Source organism: Oncorhynchus mykiss, chromosome 2 (genome assembly GCF_057628025.1).
Source record: "Oncorhynchus mykiss isolate SJ-2025 chromosome 2, ASM5762802v1, whole genome shotgun sequence".
In the NCBI taxonomy this organism is placed as follows: Eukaryota; Metazoa; Chordata; class Actinopteri; order Salmoniformes; family Salmonidae; genus Oncorhynchus; species Oncorhynchus mykiss.
The window spans coordinates 53,122,200-53,145,576 of record NC_143023.1 but is presented as its reverse complement, the minus strand read 5'-3'; the positions used below and the strand labels follow the sequence as shown (position 1 = coordinate 53,145,576).

The 23,377-nt window shown below is 41.8% G+C and overlaps 1 protein-coding gene across 1 annotated transcript in view; it reads left to right on the top strand.

Annotated features, from left to right (window-relative positions):
* snx33 (sorting nexin 33) overlaps positions 1-17,013 on the top strand; it is a 39,523-nt gene extending 22,510 nt beyond the window's left edge. Inside the window, exon 2 of the mRNA XM_021564736.3 lies at positions 13,628-17,013. Within this exon, the coding sequence (XP_021420411.1) occupies positions 13,628-13,881 (254 nt within the window). The 3' untranslated portion in view covers positions 13,882-17,013. The remainder of the gene's footprint in view (positions 1-13,627) is intronic.
* The last annotated feature ends 6,364 nt before the right edge of the window (positions 17,014-23,377 follow it).

Here is a 23,377-nt window from a genome sequence, read left to right as displayed (position 1 = left end):
CAGTCAGCAGCCAAGTAGATTAGTCACGGCCAAACCCTCCCTAACCCGGACAACGAACCCAGGGTCTCTGGTGGCACAGCTGGCGCTGCAGTACAGTGCCGTTAACCACTGCGCCACCCAGGAGACCCTGTTATCTGTAATCTTTGTCCAAACATTTCAAACAACTTTCCTAATACAACTTTAGGTATTTTTTTTACATAAATAATAGATCAGATTTAAGACGGGATGAACTGTGTTCAATACCGGAGGAAAACAAAGTGTAGCAAGCTTTCAGGTCACATGCCTCTAACGAAGAGTACACTTCTCTCTACCCTCGTTCTGAACAGTGCTACTTCTTCATTTCTCAAAGGAAAAACCTCCACATCCAGTGGAAGCGATAGGAACTGCAAGCAAGTCCCTTAGAAATCTGTATTCCCAATGAAAACTCATTGAAAAGAGAGTGACCTCAAGGCCGGGTGGTGCAGTGGTTAAGGGCGCTGTACTGCAGCGCCAGCTGTGCCATCAGAGTCCCTGGGTTCGCGCCCAGGCTCTGTCGTAACCGGCCGCGACCGGGAGGTCTGTGGGGCGACGCACAATTGGCCTAGCGTCGTGGGGATGTCCTTGTCTCATCGCGCACCAGCGACTCCTGTGGCAGGCCGGGCGCAGTGCGTGCTAACCAAGGTTGCCAGGTGCACGGTGTAGCCTCTGACACATTGGTGCGGCTGGCTTCCGGGTTGGATGCTGTGTTAAGAAGCAGTGCGGCTGGTTGGGTTGTGTATCGGAGGACGCATGACTTTCAACCTTTGTCTTTACCGAGCCCGTACGGGAGTTGTAGCGATGAGACAAGATAGTAGCTACTACAACAATTGGATACCATGAAATTGGGGAGAAAAAGGGGTAAAAAAAGAAAAAAAAAAAATGTCTGAATGGTTTGTCCTTGGGGTTTCGCCTGCCAAATAAGTTATGTTATACTCAAACTGTTTTAGAAACTTCAGAGTGTTTTCTATCCAAATATACTAATAATATGCATATCTTAGCTTCTGGGCTAAGGCAGTTTACTTCGGACACGCTTTTCATCCCAATGAAGTTAAATGGTGGATAGGCTTTCATTGGATAAACAGCCATTTCAAAATAATGGCACTTCCTGGATGGATTTTCCTCAGGTTTTCACCTGCAATATCAGTTCTGTTATACTCACAGACATTATTTTAAACAGTTTTGGAAACTTTAGAGTGTTTTCTATCCAAATCTACCAATAATATGCATATCTGGGCCTGAGTAGCAGGCAGTTTACTTCGGGCACGCTTTTCATCCAAAATTCCGAATGCTGCCCTCTATCCTAAAAAAGTTAACATCGCCTTTAAACTAGACATCTGGCTGATACCGATGTTGGCATTTTTAGCTAATATTGGCTAATTCCAATATGTTCACCGATATATCGTGCATCCCTAGTTTCCACAACTACGTCAAATGTCTTCCACAGATCTGACTTCCCCTTTCCCTCCTGAGCAACCAGTAAACATTTGCCTGTTTCGAGTTTCTTTTTCATGTCCTCCTCATCCATTTTGCTTTCGTCATTACTGTGTTCTGAGTTTTTTGTAACCAATTTATTGATGTGATTATGATAGGTCAGGCCCAATTGGTCTCCTGTGACGCTTACTTGATCCACGTAAAGAGAGCAGGGTTGAGGGAATAGGTCATGTTTTTCGTAAACAAATTAGGGATTTCGGTAACATAACTTTTCAGTCAAAAAAAGAGACTAATAAATGACTGAAATTATTTTGCAGCTTCAGCACAGACAGTTCAATAAACACTTGCTGTGCATTGGTGCCGTTTCGCTGCAGTAGGGAGGAGAGTGAGACAACGTGTTTCAGTCACACAGGCATGCGCTGGCAATTTTTTTAACACAGTGTGATCATCAGGCTCTTTCTTGAGTAATTTGTGTGTGCTTAAAGCATCAGACAAGCTCAGTGCATATGTAGTTTATTTTATTATTCAAACACAGGGTGTGTCTGTCTATATATGGTAAAAATCAGTTGAAACATTTATTAGTCGAAAGACTAGGACGACTCGGTCGACCAAGATCTTTTTCAATCGGGGACAGCCCTAATAGATATGTTTTAGTTCAATAAACATGAATTTGCCTATATCTTTATGTGAATGAATATCATAGGCAGATTTAATTCACAACCTGAGTAAGTGGAAACTCAAAACACATTAGCTATATTGTTATTCAAAATATAATACCCACTGGTAGTAGCCATGTATTAATATAACAGTAAATGTAATGTCCTAAAAAAACGTAGCAGTCTTAGCCTACTACCCAATGAGGCCCAATGGCCAATGCGCATTTGGTGCGCTCTGTATCGCAAAGCCATATGAAATATGTTGGTCGCAAAAATAGTTGCTATAGAGCTCAAAATTGAGTTGAAACATAAAACGTATACCTACAGAAAGCTGAGAACCCCCTCTCTTCAACTCTGACAACAAGTATTACACAGGATAGCTGTTTTGTTTTCTTCTTGATTTTGAAATGTTATACAATCAGGAAGCATTTTTTTCTCCCGGAGCACAGTGGGAGAGCCATTGAGAGTGGCTCACTCATCACAGCATCCAGGCCCCTGCGAAACAGGCACAGCAGCAGGGCAGACATTATAGGAGAATGCACTTTACTGTATGACCAAATCTTGTTTTTAGCCTCCTAAAACAATTAGATGCTTTGAGTGAGGTGACCATGTAGAATGTGCAGCTCACACCGATGCGACCAACAAAATGTTTTACTCGCACAGCCAAGTCAAAGGGTCCAACAACCCTCCCAAAAGCAATTTATTTTTAACAATCCTCCCCTATTTGGACTACACCCAAATAAATATTGAACTGTCCCTAAATGGTAGCAGTCTGGAGGCCTGTGTGGAAAAGGGGAATGCACAAAATTGTACTGGAGATTCCTGTGTTTAATTCACCAGAGTGGTTGTGTTCACAATTAATCTCTTCCGCCCCCCACCCCTCTCGCCCTCTCTCCTCTTCCTCTCTTCCCCCTTCTCTCTTTCTGTCACTCTTCCTCAATTGCATAGCATGGTTAGCATACCAGTTTCACTCTCACTGTGACTTATAATATAGCTCAATTCTCTCCACAACTTAGAATGGTCACAAGTGGTGGTACAGTAGCTGAGGAAAGCCATCTGGTTGGACTAAATAAACAAATCTAGTGGTGACTTTCTAGGCCATTGGGACATTTATTAGTAAGCATTTATTTCAGTGGACTGACATGAGTAAAGGGATACCAATTTCTACAACTACCATTACTACTATGATGACTACCTCTATTACTAATTGTATTTATTTAGCACATCAATCACAGTGTAGGTTCTGAAATGCCCCATGTACGTAATAGACAGATACAATATTTTCATATGTTATGTACGTTATAACATATACACAGGGAAACCTGTGACCATTGCGTAAGATCCACATTCCAGTCTTTTCTTCTTAAGGGACATGGCATAAGGACATTTGGAAACACCCCCTCCCCTCCAATACATTATTCTTGGTCAGAGCCACAGACTCGTCAGTACAGCCCTGCCCCTGGAACAGCAATACAATTCCCTACATGCTTACTCAGACTGCAGCCTGGATTTCTATAGAAACTAGGGTTGGGCGGTATCCAGATTGGCATACCTTCATACCGACACTGAACACAAGTGGCGCTATTTTCAATACGAAGGCTAGCAATGCTAAAAAGTGCACTAAATCAAATCAAATCAAATTTATTTATATAGCCCTTCGTACATCAGCTGATATCTCAAAGTGCTGTACAGGAACCCAGCCTAAAACCCCAAACAGCAAGCAATGCAGGTGTAGAAGCACAGTGGTTAGGAAAAACTCCCTAGAAAGGCCAAAACCTAGGAAGAAACCTAGAGAGGAACCAGGCTATGTGGGGTGGCCAGTCCTCTTCTGGCTGTGCCGGGTGGAGATTATAACAGAACATGGCCAAGATGTTCAAATGTTCATAAAGGACCAGCATGGTCAAGTAATAATAATCACAGGCAGAACAGTTGAAACTGGAGCAGCAGCACGGCCAGGTGGACTGGGGACAGCAAGAAGTCATCATGTCAGGTAAGTCCTGAGGCATGGTCCTAGGGCTCAGGTCCTCCGAGTGAGAGAAAGAAAGAAAGAGAGAATTAGAGAGAGCATACTTAAATTCACACAGGACAACGGATAGGACAGGAGAAGTAGTCCAGATATAACAAACTGACCCAAACTGACCCCCCGACACAAACTACTGCAGCATAAATACTGGAGGCTGAGACAGGAGGGGTCAGGAGACACTGTGGCCCCATCCGATGACACCCCCGGACAGGGCCAAACAGGAAGTATATAACCTCACCCACTTTGCCAAAGCACAGCCCCCACACCACTAGAGGGATATCTTCAACCACCAACTTACCATCCTGAGACAAGGCCGAGTATAGGCCACAAAGATCTCCGCCACGGCACAACCCAAGGGGGGCGCCAACCCAGACAGGAAGATCACATCAGTGACTCAACCCACTCAAGTGACGCACCCCGCCTAGGGACGGTATGAAAGAGCCCTAGTAAGCCAGTGACTCAGCCCCTGTAATAGGGTTAGAGGCAGAGAATCCCAGTGGAAAGAGGGGAACCGGCCAGGCAGAAACAGCAAGGGCGGTTCGTTGCTCTTGAGTCTTTCCGTTCACCTTCACACTCCTGGGCCAGACTACACTCAATCATATGACCCCCTGAGTCTTCAGTAAATACTTAAAGATTGAGACCGAGTCTGCGTCTCTCACATGGGTAGGCAGATCATTCCATAAAGATGGAGCTCTATAGGAGAAAGCCCTGCCTCCAGCTGTTTGCTTAGAAATTCTAGGGACAATTAGGAGGCCTGCGTCTTGTGTATGTGTAGGTATGTACGGCAGGACCAAATCAGAGAGAAAAGTAGGAGCAAGCCCATGTAATGCTTTGTAGGTTAGCAGTAAAACCTTGAAATCAGCCCTTGCCTTGACCGGAAGTCAGTGTAGGGAAGCTAGCACTGGAGTAATATGATATTTTTTTTTGGTTCTAGTCAGGATTCTAGCAGCCGTATTTAGCACTAACTGAAGGTTATTTAGTGCTTTATCCGGGTAGCCGGAAAGTAGAGCATTGCAGTAGTCTAACCTAGAAGTGACAAAAGCATGGATACATTTTCCTGCATCATTTTTGGACAGAAAGTTTCTGATTTTTGCAATGTTACGTAGATGGAAAAAAGCTGTCCTTGAAACAGTCTTGATATGTTCTTCAAAAGAGAGTTCAGGTCAAAAGTTTTAGATCACCTACTCATTCCACCTACCACAGCATTCTGCAGAGATACAGTACGTCATCCCATCTGGTTTGGGCTTAGTGGGACTATAATTTGTTTTTCAACAGGACAATGACCCAACACACCTCCATGCTGTGTAAGGGCTATTTTACCAAGAAGGAGAGTGATGGAGTGTTGCATCAGATGACCTGGCCTCCACAATACCCCAACATCAACCAAATTGAGATTGTTCGGGATGAGTCGGACCGCAGAGTGAAGGAAAAGCAGCCAACAAGTGCGAACCGTATGTTGGAACTCCTTTAAAGCTGTTGGAAAAGCATTCCAGGTGAAGTTGGTTGGGAGAATGCCAAGAGTGTGCAAAGCTGTCATCAAGGCAAAGGGTGGCTATTTGAAGAATCTCAAATATAAAATACATTTTGATATGTTTAACACTTTTTTGGTTACTACATGATTCCATATGTGTTATTTAATAGTTTTGATGTCTTCACTGTTATTGTACAATTTAGAAAATAGTAAAAATAAAGAAAAACCCTTGAATGAGTAGGTGTTCTAAAACTTTTCACTGTAAAGTTCCATAGCGAATATGCAGTTATTATACACTCTCCTCTGACATAAACTATTTGCACTACAGACATGTCAGTTCATAAAGTTATACAAGTAACTACAATGCTACTCACAGTTTGCTACATGCACAAAACAAATATTAGACATAAAGGCTCTCAAACCAGGAGAGTCTGCTGTTGCCAAGAGGAGCTTGATTGCAAGAAGCTAACAACTTAGAAAGATAACTAGCTACTAAGTTAGCAACCAAATTCACAACTGCAGAAGATTTAGCACATTTTAGACCGTTAACTTAATAGTTAGGTTATAAGATATCTAGCTGGCAAACATTTAGTTGTGAATTTCATACTGTAACTAGATCACCTGGTGTGTGCTGCACAACAAAGCTCCGGTCTCTTATTGTTGTGTGCTTGTAAATAACATGTGACTGGGGACTACCGGTAAGCTTAATAAAATAAAATAAAGTATTGACGGTAGGGGTGTAAAAATTCACCAAACACATGGTGCACACATTGCGGTTTTAGGGTCACGGTTGGGTTTGGTACAGCAGGACAATGAGATGCCATTCACAATGTTCAGCATTCACAATGTTCCTGGCATTGTTTGTTGTGACCTGATTGTTATGTTGGGCCTCTCAAGTTTCTACTTTGATGCTGCATTTGTAACCATGTGGGAGGTGGGAATTTACAAGTTGTGAAATCGTAAATGCCAGTTGGATGCATTCATGTGATTTGAACTCATTGAAAAAGACGATTGGCTACCGCTGAGCGATTAATGTATATTACCCTCTGTTCCCCCCATGTCTGTGTGTGGAATTGTTTGTTTGTTACGTGTGGTTCACACCAGGCTGGTTTGCGCCGGGTATGTGTTTGACCCGTGTGTTTTGTTTATTGTACCGTTTGTGTACTTTGGGCATTATCACTGTTTTCCATGGGCATGAATAAAGTGCGCCTGTTATCACCCATCTCTGCTCTCCTGCACCTGACTTACCTTCAACCAGTTGCGCACATCGTGACAAAAATAGTGATTTTGTCAAGCAGCACAGGCAGCAGCTCTATAGAGATGAGATGATGACTTGAATGAAATAATAAAGTCATCAAAAAATACATGTAAAATACACAACAGCTGAAATATTGTATTAAAATAATAAAAATAAATAAATGATGGTTAATAAGTGATAAGCAGTAATGGGCAGTCGCTAACATCATGGGACTTTTAAAAATGGTTTTATTCTGTGTTGTTACAGCATTCAACCCACATAATGCATAGTGCATTTAATGTTTAGAAAAAATGTATCAAAACCAAAATTGATTTTTTTTACCGAAACCAAACCAACCTCAAAAAGCAATAATTGCTCAGCTCTACTAATGGCCAACAAGCTGCGTGAATCATAAACAAAAAAGACAGCTATCATGCTTGTAAACAAATTATAGAGTTAAATAGTTAATTAAATAATGTTTTGATGTTGCATTTAAGGAAATGCTGTTATAGAATAGGTTTGGGCGGTATACCGTATATACCCTATACATAGGAATTTGGAAATAACCATTGCATGGTTTTTCAATACCCTCAATACTGTTGAAACAATTTATTAGAAGTTTTTCAATATATTTTTATATTTGTAGCTACTTTTTAAGTAAATGCCTGTAGTCAACTTGTGCAATGCATTAGGAGATAAAGCAGATTGGTTTCTTAATTTCACCTGTCACATTATGAAGCTTACCATCGTTCCCCAGAACAGTTGAACCAGTCATGTGTTTGTTTGTAAATAGCACAACGGGAGAAAGCCGGAGCATATGAGTTTAGCTGTGTATTGACAGGGGTCACGTTTTATATTGAAAGTCAACAGTGTTTTTTTTTTGCTTCAATAGAGTGATCAGGGATGTGCATCTATAGTTTCCTTCACAGAATATACATTTGTGCAACACATTCTGCAGAAAATAGCTTCATTTTCATCAGATGACAACAGAAGTGCAATGCTATTTGGCTGGGTTGTTGAATGTCCTTCCCTATAAGCGTGCTGAAAGTCTGTTGTCAATTTGTTTACTGTAATATAGCATTGTATCTGGTCAAACAGATATCTGGTCCAAAACGTATCTAAGGGTTTGTAGCAGGCTGATTGGTCGGCTATTTGAGCCAGTAAAGGGGGCTTTACTATTCTTAGGTAGCGGAATGACTTTTTCTTCCCTTCAGGCCTGAGGGCACACACTTTCTAGTAGGCTTAAATTGAAGATATGGCAAATAGGAGTGGCAATATCGTACACTATTATCCGCAGTCATCTTCCAAAATGTTAAATTTTGTCAGACCCCTGTGGCTTGTCATTGTTGTCCAAAAAAATTTGCCTCTTCCACATTCTCTTTACGGAATTCAAAATTACAATTCTTGTCTTTCATAATTTGGTCAGATATACTTGGATGTGTTGTGTCAGCATTTGTTGCTGGCATGTCATGCCTAAGTTTGCTAATCTTGCCAATGAAAAAATAATTAAATTAGTTGACAATATCAGTCGGTAGCAAGTTATTATTTTAATGAACCTTGTTTCTTAACATATGTTAACGTGGGCTATTTTGATAACTTTTCTGGGATGCTTGATTGTTTTCATTGCTTTACTGGAAAGATTAGCAGAGTAGATATTCTCATTTTATTTATGTTAGTGCAGGGTGAGCTGCACATAGTGTACTTCCTAATAGGGCACACCGTCTAAGTGCTAACAGCATAAATCTGGTTCAAAAGCATATGATTGCTGCATGCAATAGCTGTAGGATCAGCAGAGGTATTCAGGGCAGTTAGAGGGATATAAATTAGGTACATTTGCTAAAGCATTATGATGACTCAGGTAGGGATTAACTGAGCTGGACTTGGGTCATTGTCTCAACGCAGCCTTATAGTCCTGTGAAAAGATCCAGACACCCAAATTATTTGGGTGGATCTCATCCTCCTATGAAACGTGTTTTGCTTCCAAAAGGAATCAAAATTGTCAACAAAAGTTATACCCATTGAGCTGCAATAATCAAGAAGCCAGTTGTGAAGAGAAAGAATCCTGCTAAAGACAAGTATATGTCAAAACATTGTTTATTTGCGCAATGTCTCTCGTTTACATTCGCTTGTGAATGTCCAAACTGACCAAAAATTACATTCAGTAGTTACCACCTATATATGTATAACTTTATGAGCTAGATTGCCTGTCTTTGCAATTGGTTTATTTTTGTTTGCTCTCGTTTGTATATTTTGCTAACAGCCTCCTTGGAAATTCGCTATTACGTGTGCAATTTTTTTTTTGTTGCGTTCTTGTAATAGACGCCCAATGAGCTTTTTTGCTTTTTGGTGAACCTTTTGTACTAAACCGGTAATAACATAAATTCCGAGATGAGAGAAGGACTGTATGATGATATGAAAATCTGGATCCATCCCAACCCTATTATAGAGGCCATTTCCTTAGTAGGTGACATCAGAGGTCACCATGTGGGAGAAGTGGGTGCTCAGGATGATAGATGAGTTTCTCACGAGTAATGACCAGTTGCAGGGCCGTTCAAGGGATTTTTCCCATTCATATGTGGTAAATTCCCACTTCCCACGGTTACGAACACACCATGACACTGCCTTCAAAATGTTTATCTGACTTCATAAAGATAATTCAAATATACAAGCAAGCATGAGGCAATGAGTTGACGTTGACTAGAAAGAATTGGTTGAGAGTTCAGAGTTCACCCTGTACAGATACAAGTTACCACAGAGATCATACATCCATATAGGTAGCATCAGAGTTATCTTCAGTGATCATGTTTCAGATAGATACCAGACATAGATACTATAGTATTATTCTATCAAACATTCAATAGTCAGTACTGGCCCTTTAGAGGGGGAAGGGCTGACTAGGCCTTGGGAATTATCCTTTGTGCTTTACTTTGTGTTCCTGGACCATTTCCCATGCAGTTCCAGGTGACAGAGAGGTACATAAATTAGTGCCTATCAAATCAAAGTTTATTTGTCACGTGCGCTGAATACAACAGGTGTAGGTAGACCTTACAGTGAAATGCTTACTTACAGGCTCTAACCAATAGTGCAAAAAGGGTATTAGGTGAACAATAGGTAGGTAAAGAAATAAAACAACAGTAAAAAGACAGGCTATATACAGTAGCGAGGCTATAAAAGTAGCGAGGCTACATACAGACACCGGTTAGTCAGGCTGATTGAGGTAGTATGTACATGTAGATATGGTTAGTGACTATGCATATATGATGAACAGAGAGTAGCAGTGGCGTAAAAGAGAGATTGGCGGGTGGTGGGTGGGACACAATGGGGCGGCAGGGTAGCCTAGTGGTTAGAGCGTTGGACTAGTAACCGGAAGGTTGTGAGTTCAAACCCCCGAGCTGACAAGGTACAAATCTGTCGTTCTGCCCCTGAACAGGCAGTTAACCCACTGTTCCCAGGCCGTCATTGAAAATAAGAATTTGTTCTTAACTGACTTGCCTGGTTAAATAAAGGTAAAATAAAAATAAAAATAAAAAATGCAGATAGCCCGGTTAGCCAATGTTCGGGAGCACTGGTTGGTCGGCCCAATTGAGGTAGTATGTGCATGAATGTATAGTTAAAGTGACTATGTATATATGATTAACAGAGAGTAGCAGCAGCGTAAAAAGAGGGGTGGGGGGGCACAATATGTAAATTGTCCGGGTAGCCATTTCATTACTTGTTCAGGAGTCTTATGGCTTGGGGGTAAAAACTGTTGAGAAGCATTTTTGTCCTAGACTTGGCACTTCGGTATCGCTTGCCATGCGGTAGTAGAGAGAACAGTCTATGACTGGGGTAGCTGGGGTCTTTGACAATTTTTAGGGCCTTCCTCTGACACCGCCTGGTGTAGAGGTCCTGGATGGCAGGCAGCTTAGCCCCAGTGATGTACTGGGCCGTACGCACTACCCTCTGTAGTGCCTTGCGGTCAGAGGCCGAGCAATTGCCGTACCAGGCAGTGATGCAACCATGCTCTCGATGTTGCAGCTGCAGAACCTTTTGTGGATCTTAGGACCCATGCCAAATCTTTTTAGTTTCCTGAGGGGGAATAGGCTTTGTCGTGCCCTCTTCACAACTGTCTTGGTGTGTTTGGACCATTCTAGTTTGTTGTTGATGTGGACACCAAGGAACTTGAAGCTCTCAACCTGCTCCACTACAGCCCCGTCGATGAGAAGCCTAGCCTACATGTGTAATGTAGTAAGATTGTGAACACTTGAAAGCTTGATGAAGGAAGCAACATTTAATTGCTACATCTGTTTTGAATTCAGTGAGTTGTGTTAGCGGTTGTTTCTTACAGTAACATGATTTGTGTACTGTTACTGTAGCAGTTAAGTCTGTGGCGTAATATGCTCTATTTGGTCTAAAGCAGATTCTGCCAATGAAATTGCAGGGCGCCAAATACAAATCAACAGAAATCTCATAAATAAAATGTCTCAAACATACAAGTATTAGGCACCATTTTAAAGATACAATTCTCGTTAATCCACCCACAGATTCTGATTTCAAAAATGCTTTACAGTGAAAGTTCCACAAACGATTATGTTAGGTCACCACCAAGTCACAGAAAAACCCATCCATTTTTCCAGCCAAAGAGAGGAGTCACAAAAACCACAAATAGAGATAAAATTAATCACTAACCGTTGATGATCTTCATCAGATGACACTCATAGGACTTCATGTTACACAATACATGTATGTTTTGTTCGATAAAGTGCATATTTATATCCAAAAATCTCATTTTACATTGGTGTGTTATGTTCAGTAGTTCAAAAACATGCTGTGATTTTGCAGAGAGCCACATCTGTTCACAGAAGTACTCATTCTAAATGTTGATGAAAATTAAAGTGTTATGCATGGAACTTTAGATATACTTCTCTTTAATGCAACCACTGTGTCAGATTTCAAAAAAACTTTCCGGAAAAAGCATAATCTGAGTACGGCACTCAAAGCCCAAACCAGCCAAAAGAAATATCCGCCATGTTGCGCAGTCAACATTAGTCAGAAATAGCATTATAAATATTCACTTACCTTTAATGAACTTCATCAGAATACACTCCTAGGAATCCCAGTTCCACAATAAATGTTGGATTTGTTTGATAATGTCCATCATTTATGTCCAAATAGCTTATTTTGTTAGGGCTTTTGGTAAACAAATCCAAACGCACGTTCAGGTCCAGCCGAACGTCGGACGGAAAGTTCAAAAAGTTATATTACAGGTCGTAGAAACTTGTCAAACTAAGTATAGAATCAATCTTTAGGATGTTTTTATCATAAATGTTCAATAATGTTCCAATCGGAGAATTCCATTGTGCAATGGAACGAGAGCTACCTCTCATGTGAAATGCGCGTGAGTGAGAACGAGGCTGCTGCCAGACCCCTTGGTCAAACATCTCTCATCCGTCCCCCCTTCACAGTAGAAGCCTGAAACAACGCTCTAAAGACGGTTGACATCGAGTGGAAGCCTTAGGAAGTGCAAGGTGACCCATATCCCACTGTGTATTCGATAGGGAGTTCAAAAACTACAAACCTCAGATTTCCCACTTCCTGTTTGGATGTTTTCTCAGGTTTTTGCTTGCCATATGAGTTATGTTATACTCACAGACATCATTCAAACAGTTTTAGAAACTTCAAAGTGTTTTCTATCCAATACTACTAATAATGCATATATTAGCATCTGGGACTAAGTAGGAGGCAGTTTACTCTGGGAACGCTATTCATCCAAAAGTGAAAATGCTGCCCCCTATCCCAAAGAAGTTAAAGGTTGGAGGTTGCCTTATCTTGCCAATCTCTTGTCTACTGTAATATTCCAGCTCAGCAAAGGACAGGTTTTACGAGACTATGAGGAAGCTAAAGACTCACAAGGTTGTCATGTTTTCCAAAATGTCTCAAAAACATATGAACTTTGCTTATGACTATTACATACTTTGCTAAGAAAATATTATTCTATTGTGGACCTCTAATACCCCTCCTACATTTAAAATGTGGATTGACCAGATTGTTGACTTTTTCCCTCTTGAAAAGCTCACTTATGACCTCTGCAAGAGACAGCCCAAGTTAGATAGATTCTGGTCTCCACTACTCAACTATATTTCAAATTGGACAGAGTGAATGGGGTGATTAGGGAAATGAGCAGATACATGTTGTGTAAGGTGCTGTAAAATCTAAAAACGAATTATTTGCTTGTCGTCTCAGCTAAGGCTGGAAATAGCTAATAAGAACCTTGATAGTGCTGCTGCAAGTTTTATATATATTTGTATCTTTTAATAATTATATATTATTATTTATTATTCTTTAAAAAATATATATTATTATTATTATTCTTTATTTCTATTTTTTAAAAGTCTGTCACATCTGTGAATGTGGAATGTGTTTTGTTGGTTGATTGAAAAACAAGAAAACGTAATAAAACTTACATTTAAAAAAAAAAAAAAAAGCATATGAACAAGTCGTACAAGTTTTTACAATTACTGATCATAGCCCTCAAATTCGAACGCCATTCAAATGTCTAACCTGAATATACAGGTCACACACATATACTAGGTCCACACGCATGCACTGGTAGTAGTAGCATTTCCCTTGTATCGGTAGCTAGCTAGCCCACAAGTCATAGCATATTCATTTTATCGGTAGCTTGCTAACTGCTCTCTCCACAGGTCATAGCCTTTCTATTGTATCGGTAGCTAGCTAACCGCAAACTTCTCCCTCCACAGGTAGTAACACTCATTTATCAGTAGCTAGCTAACCGCTCTCTCTTTCCTCAGGTGCGTTCGCCAAGGTCAAAGAGAGTCAGCGGATGAGCGACGAAGGGAAAATGGACCAGGAAGAGGCAGACGGAGTGCGTAAACGCTGCCGGACAGTGGGATTTGCTCTACAGGCTGAGATGAACCACTTCCACCAGCGCCGCGAGGTGGACTTCAAGGAGATGATGCAGGCCTACATCAAACAGCAGATCGCCTTCTACCAGCGTGTGGGCCAACAGCTGGAGCGTACCCTGCACATGTACGACAACCTGTAGAGGCTGGGCTTGTCATCAGCCCTGACGTTATCCTTTTGATCCGAAATGGCCGCCCAGTTCAACGGGCCTCTTCAGGGGTTGTCAAAAATCCTATTGGAAACAGAGACATCCCACTGGACACACACTGGTTGTTTAAATGTAATTTGTCAATGTATTGTGACGTGGAAAATACTTTGGATTTGAACAAAGTTTTCATCATTGAAATTAGGGTAAAACTTCAACTTAACTACAGAGACTTAACCTGATTAACAGGTTGTTACATAAGTCTAATTTCAACATAATCATCATAACAATTAAATACGTGGAAATTGCGTTGAAAATTCCACGTAGACATGTAAAAAATCTTCAACTTTGGGTGGTTGAAATGAAGTTTAATTTCATATTTGATTAGACATATGTTATTTGAACTTGTTTCAATGCTGATAGTAAAATGGTATGTTTGAATCATTGTTTCAACGTCATGCCATCAACCTAAATAGATGTATATTGAAATAAAATGGTAAGCCACAGTCCAACGATTCCTGCCTGAACATTGACACCTACGGAGAGGTAATGCACTTCAGTGAAACAAGTCTACCATACAGATAGATGCCTTCCTCTATATACCCTCAATCTGTTATTCAGGTTAAGTCATTGTATTTAAGTTGAAGTTTTACCCTCATTTCAATGCTTACAACGCTGGTTGAAATGAGATGAAATCAGTACTGTTTGATTACTTTTTGTATTTTCCACATTGATTCCACGTCACAATACGTTGACAAATGGTATTGAAACAATGTTGATTTAACCAGTGTGTGCCCAGCGGGATGGCTGTAAGCTGGAAAAGTGTCTGTTTATTCTCTTTCTTCATGGTGGACCATGATAGTCACACAAACCCTGGCTTGAAAGAAGAGAGGGGTTGCTGAGGTTGCTGCCTTATAAAGATTACTTTCTGCTTATTTTGACTTGAATATGGGCCAAGTGGTTCATAGACTCGGACAGAAAGAGGGCATGTTCTTGAAGAGGCTGGGGAAGCCAGTTTGTGCACTTCACGTAATAGTCACTTTCCAGGCTGAAATTCGAAGTCTAAATTCTTTGTTTCAAGGGACTTACACCATTGTCTTCTTCATAAATCCACCAATTTTGCTATGTTATGACCAACATTTTTTTGTTGTTGTATACAATACCATCTATTTAAGGTGTTTGCAACAAATCTTAATACGTCAACTGATAGGTGGCATTTAAGAATTCTCTGTAGAGGGTCAAAGATAGGCATGTGTAGCCTTAAGCAGACGGTAGAAGCTGTACCCCTTTCGTGTACTGTATGAAAACCATGACAGAGCCCATGCCATCTCCTCTCGTTGTTTCTCAGAGTAAGGGCTTGAATGCTCAGGTGTTCACTGCAAACGTGTTACCTGAATGTATCTTCTTGAGATAGCTCTCCATACAAGCCATGACTGTGCCCGTCGGCGGCTTTTAGAGTTCCAAGAGGCAGCAGCTGCACTACATAGCTTAAGAGAATTAACATCATGGAATTAATGTTACTTTTTCCCGTGGTCCCTGTAAGTGCCTTTAAGGAGCAGAGGCATTTTAGTGTGATTTTCTAAACAAATGTCTTCACCTGCTTCTTTGCCCATTTGAGGAGAAACAGGTCTTTGGAATCAGTTGTGCTTCAGTTGAGTTTGCACAGGAGCTTTGCACCCGTCGATCATGGTGTGTGTGCGTGCATGCCTCCGTGCGATTGTAAATTGTTGGGTTATTGATAGACTCCTTGTTCTTTCTGTTGCAACAAACGTTTGGCCAGCAGTCTTGAAGTTGGAAGTACTTAATGTTACAGTAAGTGTAAACAAGGAGTAATCACCCCTCTTATTTGAGAAACAATGTTGACTTTGAACATAGTGTTCTTCTCTGAGCTGAATCATTACCGCACCAATTTCAGTGTTGATTACCAAATAATTGAAGTTGTTCCAGTCATATAACACATGTATTTTAATAGGAGCCACCTTGTGAGACTTTATAGAGATCTGTGGTTTGTTTGAGCTATCTTTAGAACTATTATGAATCTAAGAGGTTAAGACGGAGACACTGCTTCTCAGAGAAAGCATTGCCTCAAGAACAGTCAAGTAAATTATTAAATACAGAGCACTAACTTGTTCACAATTAAGGCGTTGCTTTGAATAGTTACTTGAGTTAGCGGTCCATTCACATGCTTTAATTGGCTTTCCCCATGTACCGTTAAATAATACAGTACTCTACTCAGGGTTTTTATTCTGATGATGGAAAAGTATAAAATGTCTAGCACAGACCCCAAAGAGATCTCCTGACATGTATTTCCATTTACTTCAATTTGACAGGACAAAAAACAATCACCAAAAAAACAATACTATAAGTTATTGGATGATGCCCTTTTTTTCCAGTAATGCTTGAGACCATAGTTTCAGTAAATAAACAAAGACTGCCCTGCCATTACCTTCTAAGTAAACCACAAACGTCTGACTCTGTCTATGACTCAGTACTGAGTGTTGTCTCAATGGCTGTTCCACTTCCAACATACATTCCAGGGTATGGGTAGATGTTAAAACCAGGTGTTTCACAACACTTCTTTTGAAATGTCCTCATCTTCTCGCCTGTTTTTTTTTTTTTATTGCACAAAGACCAAAGTATCACTATTTAGCACTCAGTATGAAATGAAAGGGTCTCTCAATAAATAGCTGACCATACATAGGAGGTGGTCGAGTGTTGGCTGTCTTCAATAGTTTTCTTATTCATACGGTCACATTTTGAGGAGATGGGTCTGACAACCTCTGTGGAAAGAGACTAACAGGGCAAAAGCAGAAGGAATATTCAGGGGAAAAGGACTGGAAATGATTCCATGTGAACTGTTACTCACCGACTCTGACTGCCACTGGCAATGCGAACGGTAATGTAAGGACATGTTGACGAACTGTATGGCTGGTGGAAGGACACTGAGTCTCACATGGATGATTCTGGCTTAACGAGTATGTGTGAGAATGAGACTGGGACGGGCATGATGAGACCTATGGTTCTGTTATATTTTCCTATATTGAAATACACACTGTCTTAGGATTTTGGCACAAGGAACGATGTCACTAAGGGAGGCTCTGAAAGTCTTAATAAAAGCGATCATGCTGATTCTGATTTTTAATGTCGTTTATCTATCTTTGTACGTGGAGCAGTGAGTTAATGTTGCCTTGGGGAAAGATGGGGGGTGCTTTCTGGAGCCTTCATAATATATGGTATGAATACACACTATACAAATTGTATTAATAAATTGCTGGGTAAAAGACACAAAAAGGCACGTATGCTATTAACACAATGATATTTGACATCACATAATATGGATATTTTTCCAGCTTTAACTGGGAAACTACCGCAACGAATCAAACTACGCAAAAAAAATATGGAGAAGGAGATAGTTTTTTTTTATGAGTTTGCATAAAGGGAGTTTGATTTGTTGCAGTAGTTTCCCAGTCAAAGCTGGAAAAATATACATTTTATGTCAGCAAGTATTCTCATAGAATTCCTATGGCGTATGCATTGCTCGGTAAGAATGGATGTCACTGCAGAAATGTCACAAATGCACCTTGCCTTGCCCCAAAATTCTCATCAACAAAAGAGTGATCAAATTAAGATCCTACACCTGAAAGAAAGCAGGAGGCCACCATAACATCCATTTACAGTGCCTTGCGAAAGTATTCGGCCCCCTTGAACTTTGCGACCTTTTGCCACATTTCAGGCTTCAAACATAAAGATATAAAACTGTATTTTCTTGTGAAGAATCAACAACAAGTGGGACACAATCATGAAGTAGAACGACATTTATTGGATATTTCAAACTTTTTTAACAAATCAAAAACTGAAAAATTGGGCGTGCAAAATTATTCAGCCCCCTTAAGTTAATACTTTGTAGCGCCACCTTTTGCTGCGATTACAGCTGTAAGTCGCTTAGGGTATGTCTCTATCAGTTTTGCACATCGAGAGACTGGAATTTTTTCCCATTCCTCCTTGCAAAACAGCTCGAGCTCAGTGAGGTTGGATGGAGAGCATTTGTGAACAGCAGTTTTCAGTTCTTTCCACAGATTCTCGATTGGATTCAGGTCTGGACTTTGACTTGGCCATTCTAACACCTGGATATGTTTATTTTTGAACCATTCCATTGTAGATTTTGCTTTATGTTTTGGATCATTGTCTTGTTGGAAGACAGATCTCCGTCCCAGTCTCAGGTCTTTTGCAGACTCCATCAGGTTTTCTTCCAGAATGGTCCTGTATTTGGCTCCATCCATCTTCCCATCAATTTTAACCACCTTCCCTGTCCCAGCTGAAGAAAAGCAGGCCCAAACCATGATGCTGCCACCACCATGTTTGACAGTGGGGATGGTGTGTTCATGGTGATGAGCTGTGTTGCTTTTACGCCAAACATAACGTTTTGCATTGTTGCCAAAAAGTTCAATTTTGGTTTCATCTGACCAGAGCACCTCCTTCCACATGTTTGGTGTGTCTCCCAGGTGGCTTGTGGCAAACTTTAAACGACACTTTTTATGGATATCTTTAAGAAATGGCTTTCTTCTTGCCACTCTTCCATAAAGGCCAGATTTGTGCAATATACGACTGATTGTTGTCCTATGGACAGAGTCTCCCACCTCAGCTGTAGATCTCTGCAGTTCATCCAGAGTGATCATGGGCCTCTTGGCTGCATCTCTGATCAGTCTTCTCCTTGTATGAGCTGAAAGTTTAGAGGGACGGCCAAATCTACGGTCTTGGTAGATTTGCAGTGGTCTGATACTCCTTCCATTTCAATATTATCGCTTGCACAGTGCTCCTTGGGATGTTTAAAGCTTGGGAAATCTTTTTGTATCCAAATCCGGCTTTAAACTTCTTCACAACAGTATCTCGGACCTGCCTGGTGTGTTCCTTGTTCTTCATGATGCTCTCTGCGCTTTTAACGGACCTCTGAGACTATCACAGTGCAGGTGCATTTATACGGAGACTTGATTACACACAGGTGGATTGTATTTATCATCATTAGTCATTTAGGTCAACATTGGATCATTCAGAGATCCTCACTGAACTTCTGGAGAGAGTTTGCTGCACTGAAAGTAAAGGGGCTGAATAATTTTGCACGCCCAATTTTTCAGTTTTTGATTTGTTAAAAAAGTTAGAAATATCCAATAAATGTCGTTCCACTTCATGATTGTGTCCCACTTGTTGTTGATTCTTCACAAAAAAATACAGTTTTATAGCTTTATGTTTGAAGCCTGAAATGTGGCAATGTTGGAAATGGAAATGTTTTTTTCTCACAATTCCTGACATTTAATCCAAGTAAAAATTCCCTGTCTTAGGTCAGTTAGGATCACCATTTATTTTAAGAATGTGAAATGTCAGAATAATAGTAAAGAGAATGATTTATTTCAGCTTCTTTCATCACATTCCCAGTGGGTCAGAAGTTTACAAACACTCAATTAGTATTTTGTAGCTTTGCCTTTAAATTGTTTAACTTGGGTTTGTCACGACTTCCGCCGAAGTCGGTCTCTCTCCTTGTTCGGGCGGCAAATCGGCGGTCGACGTCACCGGTCTTCTAGCCATCGTCGATCCACCTTTCATTTTCCATTTGTTTTGTCTTGTCTTCCCACACACATGGTTTCAATTCCATCGTTACATGTTGTGTATTTAACCCTCTGTTCCCCCAATGTCCTTGTCCGGAATTGGTTATTGTAGTGCTTGTGCACGTCATGCTGATGTGTATCGGGTTTTGTTTACCCATTGATTTATTGTTCTGTTTACGGTGGTTTTGTTTATTAAACTGTGCCGTTGTAAATCAGTTTTTGCTCTCCTGCGCCTGACTTGTCTGCCGCCAGTACGCACCCCCTACAGAATTCCGGACCTAACTTATGGAGTCAGCAGGAGCAGGTACCCCGGGTATAGGGGTGGAGGAGCCCGTCCGGGAGTGTATGTCACATTTCCTGAGTTTTCCCTGCATTCCCAGCATAAGGCGCTCGTCAATTCAAGCGCGGCTGGAAATGTTATAGATCGTTCACCCATAGTTTAGGGATCCCCATTGTTCCTGTGGCTGTGCCCTTCCCCGTTCACGCCTTAGATAGTTGACCATTAGGGTCAGGGTTGATTAGGGAGGCCACTGCTCCTCTGGGCATGGATACGCAGGGGGGTCACAAGGAGGGAATTAGTCTCTTCCTTATTGACTCTCCTGCGTTTCCCGTGGTGCTAGGCCTTCCCTGGTTAGCTCGTCATGACCCCACTGTTTCTTGGCCACAGAGGGCTCTCACGGGGTGGTCGCAAGAGTGCTCGTGGAGTTGTTTAGGAGTTTCCGTTGGTGCTACTACAGTGGAATGTCCAGACCAGGTCTCCACCATGCACATTCCCCCTGAATATGCCGATTTGGCTTTCGCCTTCTCCAAAAAGAAGGCAACTCAATTACCAACCCATCGATGGGGCGATTGTGCGATAAATCTCCTGGAAGACGCTGCTCTTCCCAGGAGTCACGTGTATCCCCTCTCACAGGCGGAGACGGAGGCTATGGAAACATATGTCTCCGAATCCCTGCGTCAGAGGTACATTCGGTCCTCCACTTCACCCGCCTCCTCAAGTTTATTTTTTGTGAAGAAGAAGGAGGGAGGTCTGCGCCCGTGTATTGACTATCGGGGTCTGAATCAGATCACGGTGAGGTATAGTTACCCGCTACCGCTCATAGCCACAGCGATTGAGTCAATGCACAGGGCGTGCTTCTTCACCAAACTAGATCTCAAGAGCGTTTACAACCTGGTGCGTATCCAGGAGGGAGACGAGTGGATGACGGCTTTCAGTACCACCTCAGGGCACTATGAGTACCTCGTCATGCCGTACGGGTTGATGAATGTGCCATCAGTCTTCCAAGCCTTTGTAGATGAGATTTTCAGGGACCTGCACAGGCAGGTCACCCGTTTTTTGTTCACCCTTTCCTACAGACCAGGCTCCCAGAACGTGAAGGCAGACCCATTGTCCTGGCTGTATGAGGAGCGGCCCATGGAGCCCACTCCGGGAGTGTGGGAGCGGGACGCGGACATTGAGCAGGCGTTACGTGCAGAGCCCGCTCCTGTCCAGTGTCCCGCTGGGTGTCTGTTCGTCCCGTCTGCTTTTCGTGATCGGATGATCTATTGGGCCCACACGTCACCCTCCTCTGGTCATCCTGGGATCGTGTGGGCCCAGAATAACAGCAAAGGACCTTGTGAATATGCTGGAGGAAACAGGTACAAAAGTATCTATATCCACAGTAAAACGAATCCTATATCGACATAACCTAAAAGGCCGCTCAGCAAGGAAGAAGCCACTGCTCCAAAATCGCCATAAAAAAGCCAGACTACGGTTTGCAACTGTACATGGGGACAAAGATCGTACTTTTTGGAGAAATGTCCTCTGGTCTGATGAAACAAAAGTAGAACTGTTTGGCCATAATGACCATCGTTATGTTTGGAGGAAAAAGGGGCAGTCTTGCAAGCCAAAGATCACCATTCCAACCATGAAGCATGGGGGGTGGCAGCATCATGTTGTGGGGGTGCTTTGCTGCAGGAGGGACTGGTGCACATCAAAAAATAGATGGCATCAGGAGGCAGGAAAATTATGTGGATATATTGAAGCAACATCTCAAGACATCAGGAAGTAAAAAATTGGTCGCAAATGGGTCTTCCAAATGGACATTGACCCCTAGCATACTTCCAAAGTTGTGGAAAAATGTCTTAATAAGGACAACAAAGTCAAGGTATTGGAGTGGCCATCAAAAGCCCTGAACTCAATCCTACAGAAACTTTGTGGGCAGAACTGAACAAGCGTGTGCGAGCAAGGAGGCCTACAAACCTGACTCAGTTACACCAGCTCTGTCAGGAGGAATTGTCACGCCCTGACCATAGTAAGCTGTTTATTCTCTGTGTTGGTTGGGGCATGATAGTGACCTGGGTGGGTCATCTAGGTGTTTTGTATTTCTATGGTGGCCTGACATGGTTCCCAATCAGAGGCAGCTGTTTATCGTTGTCTCTGATTGGGGTGATCCCCAATCAGAGACAACGATAAACAGCTGCCTCTGATATAAATATGATTATTTAGGTAGCCATTTCCCCATGGTTATTTGTGGGATCTTGTCTACATTGAGTTGACTGAGTGCACACCAGTACCTACACTTTTTGTTTATGCTTTATTGTTTTGATGAGTTTCAAGTTAATTCAAAATATGTGGAACTCTATTCAGGCTGCGCCTTGGTCTACTCATTACGACGAACGTGACAGAAGATCCCACCAACAACGAACAAAGCAGCGTGCCCGGGAGATAATGGCATTCTGGTCGATAGAGGAGTTTAGGGAGAGAACATCCTGGACTTGGGACGACATTATAGTAGGAGAGAAGAGACTGCCATGGAGGCAGGTGGAAGCAGCGAAAGAGAGGGACAGCGACGAAGTCGGGGAGGTCGGCCACAGAAACCCCAACAATGTTTTTTTTTTGGGGCGGGGGCACATGGAGCAGCCGGCGGAGCCGAGGAGTGAACCAGAGCCAGTGAGAAGGCGAATTCGGAGGAGAGAGAAATGGGGGAGTTGTTGAGTTGGTGGAGGGCACACGGATTTGGAATAAAGGAACATGTTGTCAGTTTGGTGCCACCTGAGTCAGCTCCCTGTACTCGTCCTGAAACGTGTATTAAAGTTCCGGAACAATTGATGCCGGCTACACACACCAGGTCTCCAGTGTACCTTCACAACCCAGTGCATCCTGTGCCAACTCATTTCCCCATGGTTATTTGTGGGATCTTGTCTACATTGAGTTGCCTGAGAGCACACCAGTAGCTTCACGTTTTGTTTATGCTTTATTGTTTTGTTTTGGTGAGTTTCAGTTTATTAAAAATATGTGGAACTCTATTCACGCTGTGCCTTGGTCTACTCATTATGACGAACGTGACAGGAATGGGCCAAAATTCACCCAACTTATTGTGGGAAGCTTGTGGAAGTCTACCTGAAACGTTTGACCCATGTTAAACAATTTAAAGGCAGTGCTACCAAATACTAATTGAGGGTATGTAAACTTCTGACCCACTGGGGATGTGATGAAAGAAATAAAAGCTGAAATAAATAATTCTTTCTGCTATTATTCTGACATTTCACATTCTTAAAATAAGGTGGTGATCCTAACTGACCTAAGACAGGGAATTTTTACTTGGATTAAATGTCAGGAATTGTGAAAAATGGAGTTTAAATGTATTTGGCTAAGGTGTATGTAAACGTCCGACTTCAACTGTATGTGTCATTCGCCACCTTTATTTGATCATTTCATTATGATGCATTTTTTGTGACGTGAACAGCTTTTTTCATTTTGAACCAAAGCCTTGAATCGATGGCAACGTTCCAGGCCCTCTCAGGTTTGAGTTTTTGGAATGCAACTCATGTGCGCTGGTGATGTCAGTCTCATAACGTGCCAGAAATAAAGGGAATTGACATTTGATTATACAACATTGAGATGGACAGAA